General features: G+C 43.1%; 1 protein-coding gene across 4 annotated transcripts in view; it reads left to right on the top strand.

Moving 5' to 3' along the window:
* acads (acyl-CoA dehydrogenase short chain) overlaps positions 1-17,260 on the top strand; it is a 216,429-nt gene that overhangs the window by 157,634 nt on the left and 41,535 nt on the right. For all 4 annotated transcript variants that reach the window (XM_043715933.2, XM_088000131.1, XM_088000132.1 and 1 more), the window contains exons 7-8: positions 4,356-4,493; positions 12,605-12,700. In XM_043715933.2, the coding sequence (XP_043571868.1) occupies positions 4,356-4,493; positions 12,605-12,700 (234 nt within the window). The remainder of the gene's footprint in view (positions 1-4,355; positions 4,494-12,604; positions 12,701-17,260) is intronic.

Genomic DNA, 17,260 nt, shown 5'->3' with positions numbered 1-17,260 from the left:
TGTGTGGTCTGTTTATGTTACTGAACAACTTGACCAACATCCTGACAGGCAGATTTGCTGGTGCTATTCAGGAGTATTTAAACTAATAGGGAGCTGGGGGTTGGTTGTTGTGTGGGGGTTGGGGGAGGGTGGGGATCCTACGTAGTAGTGAGGATAGAGGGATAGATGAGGATGGTTCAGAAGTCAAAAAGATCAAGTTAATTAGACAAGGCAGGCAAGAGCAAGTCAGACGTTGAGGTAGCTCTGAAGAATTAAATTGCATTTACAGGTAGTTCTGGGATAATGTGTGTTTTGGCAGTGTGATTTGGCTATACTGTCGCTGAAGAATTAGGGACTGTTATTTTTGAAAATGCTTACCTTCATTGACAATAGCGCAATTCCATCAGGGATTGGTTTGTACACTTCACTCTGCGCATGTATCAGTCTTCAAGCCATTCTGCGTATGCGCGATGTCAGCTGCTGACAGAGCAGCTTTCTGTGAGTGTAAATGTACACCGCAGCTTTCTTGCATTTTTTTAAATGTACTGTTAATTTACTTTTTGTTAATAAATATGATTTCAACCTTCATTCAGGCTGTGCTATACTTTGTGTTTGACTTTTGGGTGATGTTTGAGGGATCGTGAGTGATATTTTTTGTTGGTCTGCCCCAATCCCTCTTTTCCCATAGGCCCCATTACTTCTATTAAGCGAGGTTTCACTGAAACACAACTATGGCGTTACAGGAGAACGGTCTGTATTTCAATACAAGAGGTCTGACAGTAAGCTGGATGAACTAAGGGCATATATAGGAATGTGGCACTGGGACATCACAGCTATTACAGAAACATGGCTGAGAGAGGGATAGGACTGGCAGCTCGATTTTCTGGGGTTTAGATGCAAGTCGGAAGGATAGAAAGGGAGGCAAGAGAGGTTGGGTGTGGCATTTTTGATTCGAGAAAACATTTCTGCTGTACTTAGGATATCCCTGAGGGTTTGTCCAATGAAGCTATATCGTAGGGATTCAGAAATAAGGAGATGATCACCTTGATGGCATTGTACTATAAGCCTCCCAATAGTCAGCAGGAAATTGAGAAGCAAATATGGAGAGAGATCTCAGATATGTGTAAGAATAATAGGGTTGTAATGATAGAGGATTTTAACTTTCCAAACATAGACTGAGAATGCCATAGTATTAAGTGCTTTAATGGGAGGAATTTGTTAAATATGTTCAAGAAAATATTCTCTATCAATGTGTAGATGTACTTACTAGAGAAGGAGCAAAGCTTGACCTTCTGTTGGGAAATAAGGCAGGGCAAGTGACTGAGGTGTGAATGGGGGAGCACTTTGGGGCCAGCGACCATAATTCTAATAGTTTTGAAATAGTGATGGAAAAGTATAGGCCTTGTAGAAAGGTTAAAATTCTTGATTGGAGTAAGGCCAATTTTAAAATATGGGACAGGAACTTGGAAAAGTTGAATGGAGTAGACTATTCACAGGTAAAGATGATTGGCAGGTGGGAGGCTTTGAAAAGCGAGATAACGAGAGTTCAGAGGCATTATGTTTCTGTTAGAATGAAGGGTAAGACCGGAAGGTGAAGGGAACTATGGGATGGATAAAGATTTTGAGACTGTGATCAAGAATACGAAGGAGGCATATATTAGGTATAGACAATTGGGATCAAGTGAAACTCTGAAAGCCTATAAGAGATATAAGGAATTCTTAAAAGGGAAATCAAGAGTACACAAAGGGGATATGAGATAGGCAGATTAGGTTAAGGATAATCCAAAAAGATTCTACAAGTCCATTAGGAGCAAAAGATCAACCAAGGAGAGAATAGGACCCAGTTATTTATGTGTTGAACCTCAGGGGATGGGAATGATATTAAATGAATATTTCATGTCTTTACTGGAGACTAGAGAACTCAGGGAAATGAATATCGATGTCTTGAAAACAGTCCACATTCCAGAAGAGGAGGTGTTGGAGGTCTTACAAAACATAAAAGTGGCTAATTCTCTGATCTGATCAAGAGGTTTATAAAATCATAAGGGGCATGGATAGGATAAATAGACAAGGTCCTTTCCCTGGTGTGGGGGAGTCCAGAACTAGAGGGCATAGGTTTAAGGTGAGAGGGGAAAGATTTGAAAGGAACCTAAGGGGCAACTTTTTCATGCAAAGGGTGGTGCATGTATGGAATGAGCTGCCAGAGGAAGTGGTGGAGGCTGGGACAATTACTGCATTTAGAAGGCATCTGCATGGGTATATGAATAGGAAGGGTTTAGAAGAATACGGGCCAAGTGCTGGCAGGTGGGACTAGATTGAGTTGGGATATCTGGTTGGCATGGACGAGTTGGACCAAAGGGTCTGTTTCCGTGCTGTACATCTCTATGATTCTATGACTCTAAATGTGTCCCAAGAGGTCATGGGAAGCTAGGGAAGAAATTGCAGGACCCTTTGCAGCAAAATGTGTATCATCTACAGCCATGGGTGAAGTACTGGAGGACTGGAGGTTGGCTAATGTTGTGCCTTTATTTAAGAACGGTTGTAAGGAGAATCCTGGGAATTATAGACCAGTGAGTCTGACATTGGTGGTGGGTAAGTTGCTGGAGGAATTCTGATAGATAGGAGTTATATGCATTTGGAGGGGAAGGACTGATTTGGGATAGTCAGCATGGCTTTGAGTGTGGGAAATTGTTCTCATAATTTGATTGAGTATTTTTGAGATGTGACCAAAAAGATCGATGAGGGCAGTGCGGTAGATGTTGTCAAAAGCGTTATTAAAGTCCATGTAAACAATGTTTCAAACGGTAGACTGGTTATGAAGTTAGATCCTATGGGATTCAGGGAGAACTTTCCAATTGGATACCAAAATGGCTTGACAGCGGGAGACTGGGTTTTGTTGAAGGGTTGGTTTTCGGACTGGAAGCCTATGACCAACTGTGTTCCACAGGGATCACTGCTGGGTCCACTCTTGTTTGTCATTTATGTAAACAATTTGAATGAGAATTTAGAAGGAACAGTTAGTTTGCAGATGACACCAAAATTGATGAACTTTCCAATTGGATACCAAAATGGCTTGACAGCGGGAGACTGGGTTTTGTTGAAGGGTTGGTTTTCGGACTGGAAGCCTATGACCAGCTGTGTTCCACAGGGATCACTGCTGGGTCCACTGTTGTTTGTCATTTATGTAAACAATTTGAATGAGAATTTAGAAGGAACAGTTAGTTTGCAGATGACACCAAAATTGATGCTACAGTGGATGGTGAAGAAGGTTATCTTAGATTACAGAGGAATTGTGATCAGTTGGGCCAGTGAGCTGAGGAATGGCAAATGGAGTTTAGTTTGGATAAGAGTGAAGTGTTTGGTAGGATGAACATGTGCAGGAGTTATAAAGTTAACAGTAATGCTCTGGATAATATTGTTGCGCAGGGAGACCTAGGGGTTCAGGTACATAATTCCTTGAAAGTTGCATCACAAGGGAGACAGGGTGGTTGAGAAGGCATTTCATACACTTGCCTTCATTGCTCAGACTATTCAGTATAGAACTTGGAGTACCATTGTTATGGTTGTACAGGACACTGACGAGGCAACCTTTGGAGCATTGTGTATAGTTCTGGTCATCCTGCTATAGGAAGGGTATTATTAAATTAGAAAGGTTTCAGAAAATATGTACAAGGATATTGCTGGGACTGGAGACTTTGAGTTATAGGGATTGGTTTGGACTTTATTCACTGGAATGTAAGAGGTTGAGGGGGGTGACCTTGTAGAGGTTTACAAAATCATGAAGGGCAAAGATAAGGTGAATAGCCAAGGTCTTCTATCTAGGGTAGGGGAGTTTAATACTAGAGGCATATTTTTAATGTGAGAGGAAGAAGATTTAAAAGGAACCTGAAGAGCAACTTTTTCACTCAGAGTGGGTGGTATGTGGAATAAATTGCCAGAGGAAGTGGTGGATGCAGATGTAGTTACAGCATTGAAAAGACATTTGGACAGATATGTAAATAGGAAAGGTTTAGAGGGATATAGGCCAAATGCAGGCAAGTGGGACTAGTTTAGTTTGGAAAACTTGGTTGGCATGGACTAATTGGACCAAAGGGTCTGTTTCCATGCTGTATGGCTCTATGACAAGTCAGATTATGGAATAACCTTGATTTACCTGCAGGTGAAACTGTCTGACTCTGGTAAGTGTCCAATCATACTTGTGTAGAGGTCACAAGCACAACTCGAAAGTGCACAAAACTTGATTGCCTTCAGTTGTTGCAAAATAACATTTTCCTGTAGGCTAGCCCCTTGATTGATGACACTGTCCATTGTGCTTAAAAGTTACTCAGTTAGACAACATTACTTGCCAGTTAACATTTTCATAATTTGTCTTTCAGCAAACACTAGATTCAGGTCGGATCGGTATTGCCTCGCAGGCCCTCGGAATTGCTCAAGCAGCCCTGGACTGTGCTGTGGACTATGCTGAGAAAAGGATAGCCTTTGGCTCACCAATCTCCAAACTTCAGGCTACTCAGGTAAAATTAACATAGTCACTCCCATGGAATCTCTCCTAATTGCATTGGTGAGAGGGCCCGCAAATATCCTGGAGAAATGGCATTGAAGGGTTTGCTCAAAAATATCAGGCAATTGAGGGATCACTGCAGAGATTCAACCACAAGGTGTTTATAATAACTAGAGTTAAAATTGGACTACTCACAACACGGACATAACTTGTCTTTCAGCAAACACTGGATTCAGGTCGGATGCAGGGGCACGTTGGGTTGAACTCTCCTTATAGATTGATGGAAATCTTGGAAAGTTTGAATGAGATCTGGTTCCCAACAGCAGTTTTCTATTAGATATTGTCGTCACAATAGGATTGCACACATGAAGTGGTATTTCCGCAAGGTTATTTTTGTTTGTGAATTACTAGTTTGGAAAGTTTTCAGACTGGGATCTCCAGACAGTGTTGCCTATAAGTAATTTATACATTGATTCCCCTTCAAGCTCCTTTTCAGTATTATAAAAATCACAGCATGTTTACAAAAATGGGAAGCCTTCAGAAATGAGATAACAAGAATCCAGAGAAAGTATATTCCTGTCAGGGTGATAGGGAATGCTGGATGACGAAAGAAATTGAGGGTTTGGTTAAGAAAAAGAGGAAGCATATGTCAGGTATAGACAGGATAGATCGAGTGAATCCTTAGAAGAGTATAAAGGAAGTAGGAGTATACTTAAGAGGGAAATCAGGAGGACAAAACGGGGACATGAGATAGCTTTGGCAAATAGAATTAAGGAGAATCCAAAGGGTTTCAACAAATATATTAAGGACAAAAGGGTAACTAGGGAGAGAATAGGGCCCCTCAAAGATCAGCAAGGCGGCCTTTGTGTAGAGCCACAGAAAATGGGGGAGATACTAAATGAATATTTTGCATCAGTATTTACTGTGGAAAAGGATATGGAAGATATAGACTGTAGGGAAATAGATGGTGACATCTTGCAAAATGTCCAGATTACAGAGGAGGAAGAGCTGGATGTCTTGAAACGGTTAAAGGTGGATAAATCCCCAGGACCTGATCAGGTGTACCCGAGAACTCTGTGGGAAGCTAGCGAAGTGATTGCTGGGCCTCTTGCTGAGATTTTTGTATCATCGATTGTCACAGGTGAGATGCCGGAAGACTGGAGGTTGGCAAATGTGGTGCCACTGTTTAAGAAGGGCGGTAAAGACAAGCCAGGGAACTATATACTGGTGAGCCTGACCTCGGTGGTGGGCAAGTTGTTGGAGGGAATCCTGAGGGACAGGATGTACATGTATTTGGAAAGGCAAGGACTGATTAGGGATAGTCAACATGGCTTTGTGCGTGGGAAATCATGTCTCACAAACTTGATTGAGTTTTTTCAAGAAGTAACAAAAAGGAGTGATGAGGGCAGAGCAGTAGATGTGATCTGTTTGGACTTCAGTAAGGTGTTCGACAAGGTTCCCCATGGGAGACTGGTTAGCAAGGTTAGATCTCATGGAATACAGGGAGAACTAGCCATTTGGATACAGAACTGGCTCAAAGGTAGAAGACAGAGGGTGGTGGTGGAGGGTTGTTTTTCAGACTGGAGGCCTGTGACCAGTGGAGTGCCACGAGGATCGGTGTTGGGTCCTCTACTTTTTGTCATTTACATAAATGATTTGGATGCGAGCATAAGAGGTACAGTTAGTAAGTTTGCAGATGACACCAAAATTGGAGGTGTAGTGGACAACGAAGAGGGTTTCCTCAGATTACAACAGGATCTAGACCAGATGGGCCAATGGGCTGAGAAGTGGCAGATGGAGTTTAATTCAGATAAATGCGAGGTGCTGCATTTTGGAAAAGCAAACCTTAGCAGGACTTATACACTTAATAGTAAGTTCCTAGGGAATGCTGCTGAACAAAGAGACCTTGGAGTGCAGTTTCATAGCTCCTTGAAAGTGGAGTCGCAGGTAGATAGGATAGTGAAGAAGGCATTTGGTATGCTTTCCTTTATTGGTCAAAGTATTGAGTACAGGAGTTGTGAGGTCATGTTGCGGCTGTCCAGGACATTGGTTAGGCCACTGTTGGAATATTGCGTGCAATTCTGGTCTCCTTCCTATCGGAAAGATGTTGTGAAACTTTAAAGGGTTCAGAAAAGGATGTTGCCAGGGTTGGAGGATTTGAGCTACAGGGAGAGGTTGAACAGGCTGGGGCTGTGTTTTCCCTGGAGCGTCGGAGGCTGAGGGGTGACCTTATAGAGGTTTACAAAATTATGAGGGGCATGGATAAGATAAATAGACGAAGTCTTTTCCCTGGGGTCGGGGAATCCAGAACTAGAGGGCATAGGTTTAAGGGTGAGGGGAAAGATATAAAAGAGACCTAAGGGGCAACTTTTTCACGCAGAGGGTAGTACGTGTATGGAATGAGCTGCCAGAGGATGTGGAGGAGGGTGGTACAATTGCAACATTTAAGAGGCATTTGGATGGGTATATGAATAGGAAGGGTTTGGAGGGATATAGGCCGGGTACTGGCAAGTGGGACTAGATTGGGTTGGGATATCTGGTCGGCATGGACGGGTTGGACCGAAGGGCCTGTTTCAGTGCTGTACATCTCTATGACTCTATTTCTGCCACTTTTCCAGATTTAGCTGTCTCCTCCTTCAGACCATTAGCAGAAGCAGTAGTTTAAATTCTTATCCAGTCACTGCCCAACCTGCTCTGCTCTCCAATTACAGAGTCTGCACTGGTAGAAAATTTGCAAAAATAGTATAAAGTGAAAGAGACAGGAACAAACTTCAGGAGATCATAGACTGCTAGAATTGGGGGAGACAATAGACAATAGGTGCAGGAGTAGGCCATTCAGCCCTTCGAGCCTGCACCACCATTCAATATAATCACGGCTGATCATTCCTAATCAGTATCCTCTTCCTGCCTTATCTCCATAACCCTTGATTCCACTATCTTTGAGAGCTCTATCCAACTCCTTCTTAAATGAATCCAGAGAGTGGGCCTCCACTGCCCCCTGTGGCAGAGCATTCCACACAGCCACCACTCTCTGGGTGAAGAAGTTTCTCCTGAGCTCTGTCCTAAATGGTCTACCCCGTATTTTTAAGCTGTGTCCTCTGGTTCGGCACTCACCCATCAGTGGAAATATGTTTCCTACTGCCAGAGTGTCCAATCCTTTCATAATCTTATACGTCTCAATCAGATCTCCTCTCAATCTTCGAAACTCAAGGGTGTACAAGCCCAGTCGCTTCAGTCTTTCAGTGTAAGGTAATCCTGCCATTCCAGGAATTGACCTCGTGAACCTACGCTGCACTCCCTCAATAGCCAGAATGTCTTTTCTCAAATTTGGAGACCAGAACTGCACACAGTACTCCAGGTGTGGTCTCACCAGGGCCCTGTACAGCTGCAGAAGCACCTCTTTGCTTCTATACTCAATTCCTCTTGTTATGAAGGCCAGCACGCTATTAGCCTTCTTCACTACCTGCTGTACCTGCATGCTTGCCTTCATTGACTAGATCTCTCTGTACTGCCCCTTTACATAAAATGATTCCATTGAGGTAGTAGTCTGCCTTCCTGTTCTTGCTACCAAAGTGGATAACCATACATTTATCCACATTAAACTGCATCTGCCCACTCACCTAACTTGTCAAGGTCACCCTGTAATCTCCTAACATCCTCATCACTTTTCACCCTGCCACCCAGCTTTGTATCATCAGCAAATTTGCTAATGTTATTGCTGATACCATCTTCTAAATTATTAACATATATTGTAAAAAGCTGTGGTCCCGGCACGGATCCCTCGGTACCCCACTGGTCACTGCCTGCCATTCTGAAATTGAGCCATTTATCACTACCCTTTGTTTCCTATTAGCCAACCAATTTTCAATCCAATCTCGTACTTTGCCCCCAATACCATGCACCCTAATTTTACTCACTAACCTTCTGTGTGGGACTTTATCAAAAGCTTTCTGAAAGTCCAGGTACACTACATCTACTGGATTTCCCTCGTCCAACTTCATAGTTACATCCTCAAAAAATTCAAGAAGATTAGTCAAGCATGATTTCCCCTTCATAAATCCATGCTGACTGTCCTATCCTGTTACTACTATCCAGATGTGCAGTAATTTCATCCTTTATAATAGACTCCAGCATCTTTCCCACCACTGAGGTCAGACTAACTGGTCTATAATTACCTGCTTTCTCTCTCCCACCTTTCTTAAAAAGTGGTATAACATTAGCCACCCTCCAATCCTCAGGAACCGACCCCGAATCTATTGAACTCTGGAAAATAATCACCAACGCATCCACGATTTCCCGAGCCACCTCCTTCAGTACCCTGGGATGCAGACCATCAGGCCCCGGAGACTTATCAACCTTCAGACCTAACAGCTTCTCCAACACCAAATCCTGGCAAATATAAATTCCCTTAAGTTCAGGTCCTTCAGCCACTGTTACCTCAGGGAGATTGCTTGTGTCTTCCCAAGTGAACACAGATCTGAAGTACCCATTTAATTCCTCTGCCATTTCTTTGTTCCTAGTAATATATTCCCCTGTTTCTGTCTTCAAGGGCCCAATTTTTGTCCTAACCATTTTTTGCCTTGCACATACCTAAAAAAGCTTTTACTATCCTCCTTAATATTCTTGGCCAGTTTACCTTCGTACCTCATTTTTCCTCTGCGTATTTCCTTCTTAGTAATCCTCTGTTGCTCTTTAAAAGCTTCCCAGTCCTCAGTTTTCCCACTTATCTTAGCTATGTTATACTTTTTCTCTTTTAACAAGATAGACAAGCAGGAGGCTAGAAGAACTCGGAAGGCCAGGTGGCATCAGTAGGTGGGTAGGTCGATGTTTCAGGTGTAACCCTTCTTCAAGACGGGGTGGGTGTAAGGGGAGCTACAGGGGAAGGTTGGTGAGGTGGTGATAGGTGAAGACAAGGGGAGAGTATGACCTGGTTGGTCAATGGGAGGAATGAATCTGGTAAGTAAAAGGGAGGGGGAAGGGCTGGGAAGGGAGTCAGGGGATGGGAAGGGAGATTATTTGGAATTGGAGAACTCAATGTTGAGTCCTCACAGGTTGTAGGCTGCCCAGGCGGAAGGTGAGGTGTTGTTCTTCGAATTTGCAGTTTGGTTCATTGTGGTAATGGAGGAGGCCAAGGATAGTCACATCAGAAAGGGAGTGGGAAGGAAAATTAAAATGAGCAGTGATTGGGAGGTCTGGCAGGCCCCTTGCAGGTCCGGCTGAGATGCGTGGTGAACTGTTCCCTAAGTATACGTTCGGTCTCTCTGATGTAGAGAAGACCACATCAGGATCACCTGATGCAGTAAACTAGGTTGGAGGAGAGGCAGATGAATCTCTGTTTCACCTGGTAGGACTATTTGGGCCCTGGATGGAGTGAGGGGAGTTGGTGTACAAGCAGGTTTTTCATCTTTTCCAGTTGCAGGGGTACCTGGGAGTTTGGGGGGGGGTTAGTGGGGAGGGTGGGGCAAACCAAGGATTGACAGAGGGAATGGTCCTTGCAGAAGGCAGAGAGGGGTGGCAAGGGAAAGATGTTCTTGGTGGTGAGGTCTCGGAGTTGGTGGTAGTGTTTAAAGATGATGCGCTGGATACAGAGACTTCTGAGGTTGTAGATGAGGACAAGGGGGACTCTGTCTTTATTGCACTTGGTGTGATTTAGGGCAGTAGAACAGGGAATGGAGATGGTGCTTCAGAGGGCTGTGTGGATGACAGAGCCGGGAGAAGCACGTTGTTCAAAATAGGTGGACACCTGGGATGCTTGGGAGTGGAATTCTCCTCGTCCTCGCAGATGCGGCGGAGAAGGAGGAATTGGGAGAAGGGGATGGAGTTCTTGCAGGATACTTGGTGGGAGGAGGTGTAGTCAGGTCATTGTGAGAATGTGTGAGTTTATAGTAAACATCCCACTGGATGCTATTGCCAGAGATGGAAATGGAGAGGTCAAGAAAGAGGAGGGAGATGTTTAAGACGGACCAAGTGAATTGAGGGCAGAGTGGAAGTTGTGGGTGAAGTCAATGAATTGCCTTCGCCCACAAATTTCACCCCACCCTCAAATTCACTTGGTTCATCTCAGACACCTCCCTTCCCTTTCTCCAACCTAGTTTACTGAGTCCGGTGCTCCCAATCTGGTCTTCTCTACATCGGGGAGACCAAATGGAAACTTAGGGAATGGTTCGCATCTCAGCTGGGCCTGCAGGGGCCAACCAGATTTCCTAGTCACTGCCCATTTTAATTCCCCTTCCCACTCCCTTTCTGTCATGACCATCCTTGGCCTCCTCCATTGCCACAATGAACCAAACCGTAAACTGGAGGAACAACATCTCACTTTCTGCCTGGGCAGCCTACAGCCCAGAGGACTCAACATTGAGTTCTCCAATTTCAAATAACCTCCATTCCCATCCCCCAACTCCCTTCCCAGCCCCTCCCCTCCCTTCCTCTCCTCCCTGCCACCTACCGGATTAATTCCTCCCATTGACCAACCAGGTCGTATCCCCTACCTGTCTTCACCCATCCCCACTTCACCACCCTGCCCCCGCCACCCCCTTTGCCTGCAGCTCCCCTTACACCCACCCTCTGTCCTGAAGAAGTGTTACATACCCGAAACATTGACTTCTCCACCTCCTGATGCTGCCTGGCTTGCTATGTTCTTCCAGCCTCCTGCTTGTCTACCTTGGATTCCAGCAATTGCATTCTTTTTGTCTGTAATGGAATTGGGAGAGACAAGGCAGAATAAATTTAACCAGGAAAGTGAAGGATGAGGAGAAGCATTATAAACTAAATGTTAACAATTTAAATTGGGTCTGGGAAGAGAGAGTTCTAAGGGTGTATGTAGACAAATCTTAGAAGGTGGTATGACAAGTTTACAAGGCTATTGAAAAAGCATATAGAATTCCTATCTTTAATGATAGAGGCAGTGAATACAAAAACAACTGGTCTGCCAAATCTTTATTAAGCACTTACAGGTCTCAGGTAAAGTACTGTGTTCAATCCTGGACACCACATTTCAGGAAGGGTATCTCGGACTTAGAACATAGAACAATACAGCACAGAACAGGCCCTTCGGCCCACGATGTTGTGCCGAACATTTGTCCTAGCTTAAGCACTCATCCATGTACCTATCCAATTGCCGCTTAAAGGTCACCAAAGATTCTGACTCTACCACTCCCAGAGGCAGCGCATTCCTTGTCCCCACCACTCTCTGGGTAAAGAACCCACCCCTGACATCTCCCCTATACCTTCCACTCTGCACCTTAAATTTATGTCCCCTTGTAACACTCTGTTGCACCCGGGGAAAAAGTTTCTGACTGTCTACTCTATCTATTCCTCTGATCATCTTATAAACCTTTATCAAGTCACCCCTCATCCTTCGCCATTCCAACGAGAAAAGGCCTAGCACTCTCAACCTATCCTCGTACGACCTATTCTCCATTCCAGGCAACATCCTGGTAACAGGTGCAGGAACGGTCAGCTAGAATCTTGCTAGTGACTACAAGGCAAATGGAAGGACTGGAGAAGCTGGTGTGGTATTCAAGCAGATAAGGTTAAAAGATGGTTTGTATTTGTTCAAAGTCATAAATGTTTTTGAAAGATTAATAATGAAAATCTGTCTCCTATGCCAGAAAGGTTGGTAATCAGACCACACAGATTTAAGGTGATATTCAAAAGAACCATAGGTGACTTTAGGACTTTCCTTTGCTAATACAGTGAGTTGGAATGAAGAAGAGGTAGGAGCAGAAACGGTTGAAACATTCAAAAGAGATTTCAAATTGAAGAAACAAATCTACTTTAGGTTACAGAGAAAGAGCAGAGAGTGGGACTAATTGGGTAGGTCTACCAAGGAGTTGAAACATGTATAATGGTCCACATGAGTGCTTCTACACTGCAAACAATAATGTTACATTGAGAATTTCCTCCACTATCTGTCAGTATTATCATCTGTTGGCCAAGGCAGCAGCTTGTAATTTGTCTGAATGGTGGAATAACTGAAATTCTAATATCGAATCCTATCCTGATCTGGAAAAGTAGCATTCTACTGCTAAAAGTACAATGTTGATCCATAATGTATACCTTTGAACTTGTAAACAAGTAATAATTTAGAAGAATTGGTACGAGTGATGTTTTGTTTGTTTATAGCTCAAACTGGCTGATATGGGCCTGGCACTAGAGAGTGCTCGCTTGTTAACCTGGAGAGCAGCCATGCTGAAGGATAATGGAAAATCATATATAAAGGTAATGAAAGTTTAGAGTTTTTCTTGTATATCAAGATAAGGCTTTGATGTTTGAAATCACTCTTTCTTTTAGGCGCACACTGTCAGTTTTCATGGCTGTATGCTTGTAATTGGAACAGCAAGGTTGTTAAATGTCTTTTGATAGATAAATTCCTTAGATCTGTTGCTGCATGCTGAGCCCAGATCAGTTGTCTCCTTTGAAACTTCTTTAAATATTAAGTCTGTTTTGTTGGGATGATTGTGTATCAAAAGTATTAAGAGCAGGAGTTTGACCTTTCAAGCCTGCTCTACCATTCAGAAAGATCATAGCTGATCTGGTTGTGGTCTCAGCTCCACTTTCCTTTCTGCACCCATAACCCAGTACTCCCTTTGTCTGTCAAGGATCTGTCTAACATAACCTTGAATAAATTTAAAGACCCATTCTCCAACCTTATCGGAAGAGAATTCCAAAATCTCTGTCCTGGCTGCAACAAAGGAATCTACCACGATGAGCAAAATATAAATGCATATGATTAATTCACATAAAATATTGTTTGTTGGTGAGGTGATGGCCTTGTGGTATTGTCGCTGGACTGTTAATCCAGAAAGGCGAAAAGTGGGTACTGCAGATGCTGGAGATCAGTCAGGATTAGAGTGGTGCTGGAAAAGCACAGCAGGTCAGGCAGCATCCGAGGAGCAGGAAAATCGACGTTGATTTTCCTGCTCCTCGGATGCTGCTTGACCTGCCGTGCTTTTCCAGCACCACTCTAATCTTGACTGTTAATCCAGAAACCCAGGTGATGTCCAGGGCATCCAGATTCAGATCCAGCCACAGCAGCTAATAGTATTTGAATTCAACAAATAAAATCTGGAAATAGGAGTCTAATGATAACCATGAATCTATTGTCGATTGTTAGAAAAACCCATCTGGTTCATTAATGTCCTTCAGGGAAGGAAACTGCCATCCTTACCTGGTCTGGCCCACATGTGACTCCAGACCCACAGCAATGTGGTTGACTCTTACCTGCCCTCTTTGACTTTGTGGTGTGACGCACACACCACAAAGTCAAAGCTTTTTGTCTTGCACTCATCAGACCTGGTTGCAAGAAGCCAAAGTGTGGTAGGGAGCACCACTTTATTCAGCTTGAAATGGGTTGCTGATTAGCTGTTAGTCTTGATGATGAAACAGCATGAAAAGACAGTATAGTGTGAATGATACAGTTTGAGAGAGGTGCCAAGAACAGAGAGACCTGAAGGTGCTTATTTATAAATCCGTGAAGGTGACAGGGTAACTCAATGAAACAGTTAAGCAATTGCATAGAATATTAATAAAATACTGTAGGTTCTGGGAATCTAAAATAAAATAAGAGAATGCTGGAGAAACTCAACAGGTCTGGCAATATCAGTGGAGAAACACAGTTAATGTTTCACATCCAAATATAACCCTTCTTCAGAACTTCTCTGATTTCTCCAGCACTTTCTATTTTTATTACATGGAATACTTAGCCTTGTAAACAAAGGCTTTGAACATGAAAACAAAGAAGTCATGCAAACCCTTACAAATCACTAGTTAAGCCTCAGCTGGATATTGTGTACAATTATATCAAGGATGAGGGTCATCATTTGTGTGGGGACACTGGCAAATGTTAGAGAAGCAAAGGATAAGACAGACATGATAGAGATGTTCAAAATTACAAAGTGTTGAATAGAGCAAAAACGGAGAAGCTGTCTCCTTGGTAATGGGTCTGTAACCAGAGATCATAGATTTCTGCACAATTACATAGGTTTATACAGCACTGCATAAGGCCATTTGGTCAGTTCATATCAGTACAATGCTCCATTCAATCCTCTGCCCATCATTCCTAAGCTAAAATCTATCATTATAACCTTGTGTTGCCTCTCTTTCATATGCTTGGCCAATTTCCTCTTCTCTCTGGTACTGTTGAACCAAGTTCATTGAACTCATCACTCACTAATATTGATGGCTTCTAGCAATGCACTTACCCTCAAGAGAAAACATTATATCCATTCTATCAAAACCTTTCATAATCTTAAAGAACTCTGTTAAAGGACCTGTCACCTTTTTCAATAGAAAAGAGATCCAGCCTGCCAATCCATTCCTAATATGTAAAGTCTTGCATTTCATCACATCACTTGTATAAGCCTTTGGTTCACACTCTCCAGTCTTTTTATCTTTTTTGTAATTCAGCCACTGCACACTGTGATCTTTGGTGCAGTCTAGCCCACCTTTGAAACAAGTTTAACATAACTTGGGTAATTGCACCCTCTAGAGCAGAGGGACTTGAGCATCCCTCTAGAGCAGACTTCCCAGTCCAGAGGCAGGGACACTATCCACTGCACCACAAGAAGGTCCCAACAAGTCTGCTTTAACCTATTTTTCTAATCAACCAGTTCAGCAATGCTGTTCCACACCTCTGGCAACTTGAATCCGGGGCTCCCAGGCTTCCTGATCTAGAGGTTGGGACATTACCACATTACCACAGTGCCACAAGAAGGCAACAAATCTGCTTTAATTTTTAAAAAATTTAACCTATTTTTCTAGTCAACCCATTCAGAGATGTTCAATAACTGTGACATCCTTCTGTAATTTGTTGCCTTTCTACATTATTATTAACTATCCCACCCCATTCCACCAATTTGATGACATCAGCAAATTTATAAATCATGTTTTTGATTTCAAGGTCCAATTCATTAACATAAATTGTGAAGAGCTTTATTCTCCACACTGATCCTTGTGGAACATCACTTCCCATTTTCAGCCACTTGGAACACCTATCCTTGATTTCCAACCTTCGCTTTCTTTCTCGAAGGCACCTCATCAACCACTCTGCCACTCGTCCCCAAGTTCTACAGCTTAAAAATGATTGGTAAAAGAACTAGGGGAGAAATAATTTCACACTCCCCCCGTCCTAGCAAGCACTGCCTGAAAGAACAGACACCTTCAAAAAGCAATTGAACAGTATTTGGAGAAATTTAATTTTCAGGGTTTTGGAAAATAGCTGATGTGTAGGAAGCAGTCAACTCTAAAAGAGTCTGACCAACACAGTTGGCTGAATGGCCTTATTTGCTATAAATTACATGATTTAGCATTTATCCCTGGTGGGGTATTTTGTTGTGCAGTGTGTGCAAATTCAGGTTTTGTCCCTGGTCAGGCCTGTGCTGAGTTAATAGATTCGGTTGGGTTAGTAGCACAGCGTCTGTTGAGGCAATGCTGTACTGTAGGTGATGCTGTCTTTTAGATGAGGTGTTAAGCAAGCTCCTGTTAGCCTCTTGGGTGGATGTAAAAAGATCCCTTGCCACTATTTGAAGAGAAGTGGTGGAATCCTCCTGGTGTCCTGGCCATTTGTACCTATCAGCTAACACCTAAAGCAGAATATCTGGTCATTCTTTTCCACTGCTGGTTGTGTGCAAATTACTTGCTGCATTTGTTACACTTTGACCTCGGTTCAGAAATATCGCTTGTAAGTGGCTTTGAGAAATCCTGACCTTGTGAAAAGTTTTATGTAACATACAGGTCTTTCTTTCATTCGCCTAAAGAGGAAAAAAATGTCATCCAGTGTTGGTGCTCCAGTCACAATAGAGGGTAAATCTTTGTTGGGAAGTGCTTAACTAAGCATGGCAGGTAAGCACAGAATAGAGGGTTTCCCTGACATTCCAGTCATAGTCATACAGACCCTTCGGTCCAACCAGTCCATGCTGAGCATAATTCCGAACTAAACCAGTCCCACCCGCCTGCGCCTGGCCCATATTCCCCCAAACCCTTTCCTATTCCTGCCAACTTTGGCTTGGATTTTCACTGATGGTGCACACTAGGAGATTTGGCACAGTCGATATAAGGGCAAAAGGTGGTGACAGGAGGCTTTGATGGACATGAATTGGCACTAAGTGGGAACAGATCCACACTGTAGAAATCCTATGATTCAAACCTCCCTTGACTTCCAATTTAAAAAAAAGGGGTGAACAACTTGCAAACATCAAGGCCAATGCTAAACATAGAGCAAACAGCTGTGATCAACCTCTGATAAAGACTTGTAAGTACAACTTTAACCCTCCTAATGCTGAATTCAACTTTGGACCTTCCTACATATAACTGGTTATTCTAGTTGATACTTTTGAGGTAAGACCACACTAGAAAACACAAACAATAACAGTCAATTGACGTTATTCTCACCTTGACATTGGCCTTAGCGAAATGTATTCCCAGGATCCCCGAAGCCCATGTACCAGTTCATGTGAACTGACCATACAGCAGCCTAATCCTGCATCACAAGCCCTATGTAGAGATAGACATGTGAGTATGTATTTGATATGGCGGATGGGGGAAGGAGTGGTGACGAGTTAAGTACCTTACCAAAAGGAGTACTTTGTGTTTCCAAGTGTGGTCTTCCCTCAAAAATATTAAACAGAATAACCAGTTATGTGTAGGAAGCTCCAAAGTTGAAATCAGCATTGCAAGGGTTAAAGTTGTACTTAAAAGTCTGTATCAGAGGCTGATCACAGCTGTTTGCTCTATGTTTAGCATTGGTCTGTCCCATGAAGTAGCAGCCTTGAGCCTGGGATC

Source organism: Chiloscyllium plagiosum, unplaced genomic scaffold, assembly GCF_037043375.1.
Source record: "Chiloscyllium plagiosum isolate Xiang-an unplaced genomic scaffold, Cpla_swu_hap1 HiC_scaffold_24, whole genome shotgun sequence".
In the NCBI taxonomy this organism is placed as follows: Eukaryota; Metazoa; Chordata; class Chondrichthyes; order Orectolobiformes; family Hemiscylliidae; genus Chiloscyllium; species Chiloscyllium plagiosum.
This window is presented reverse-complemented; position numbering and strand designations above follow the sequence as displayed.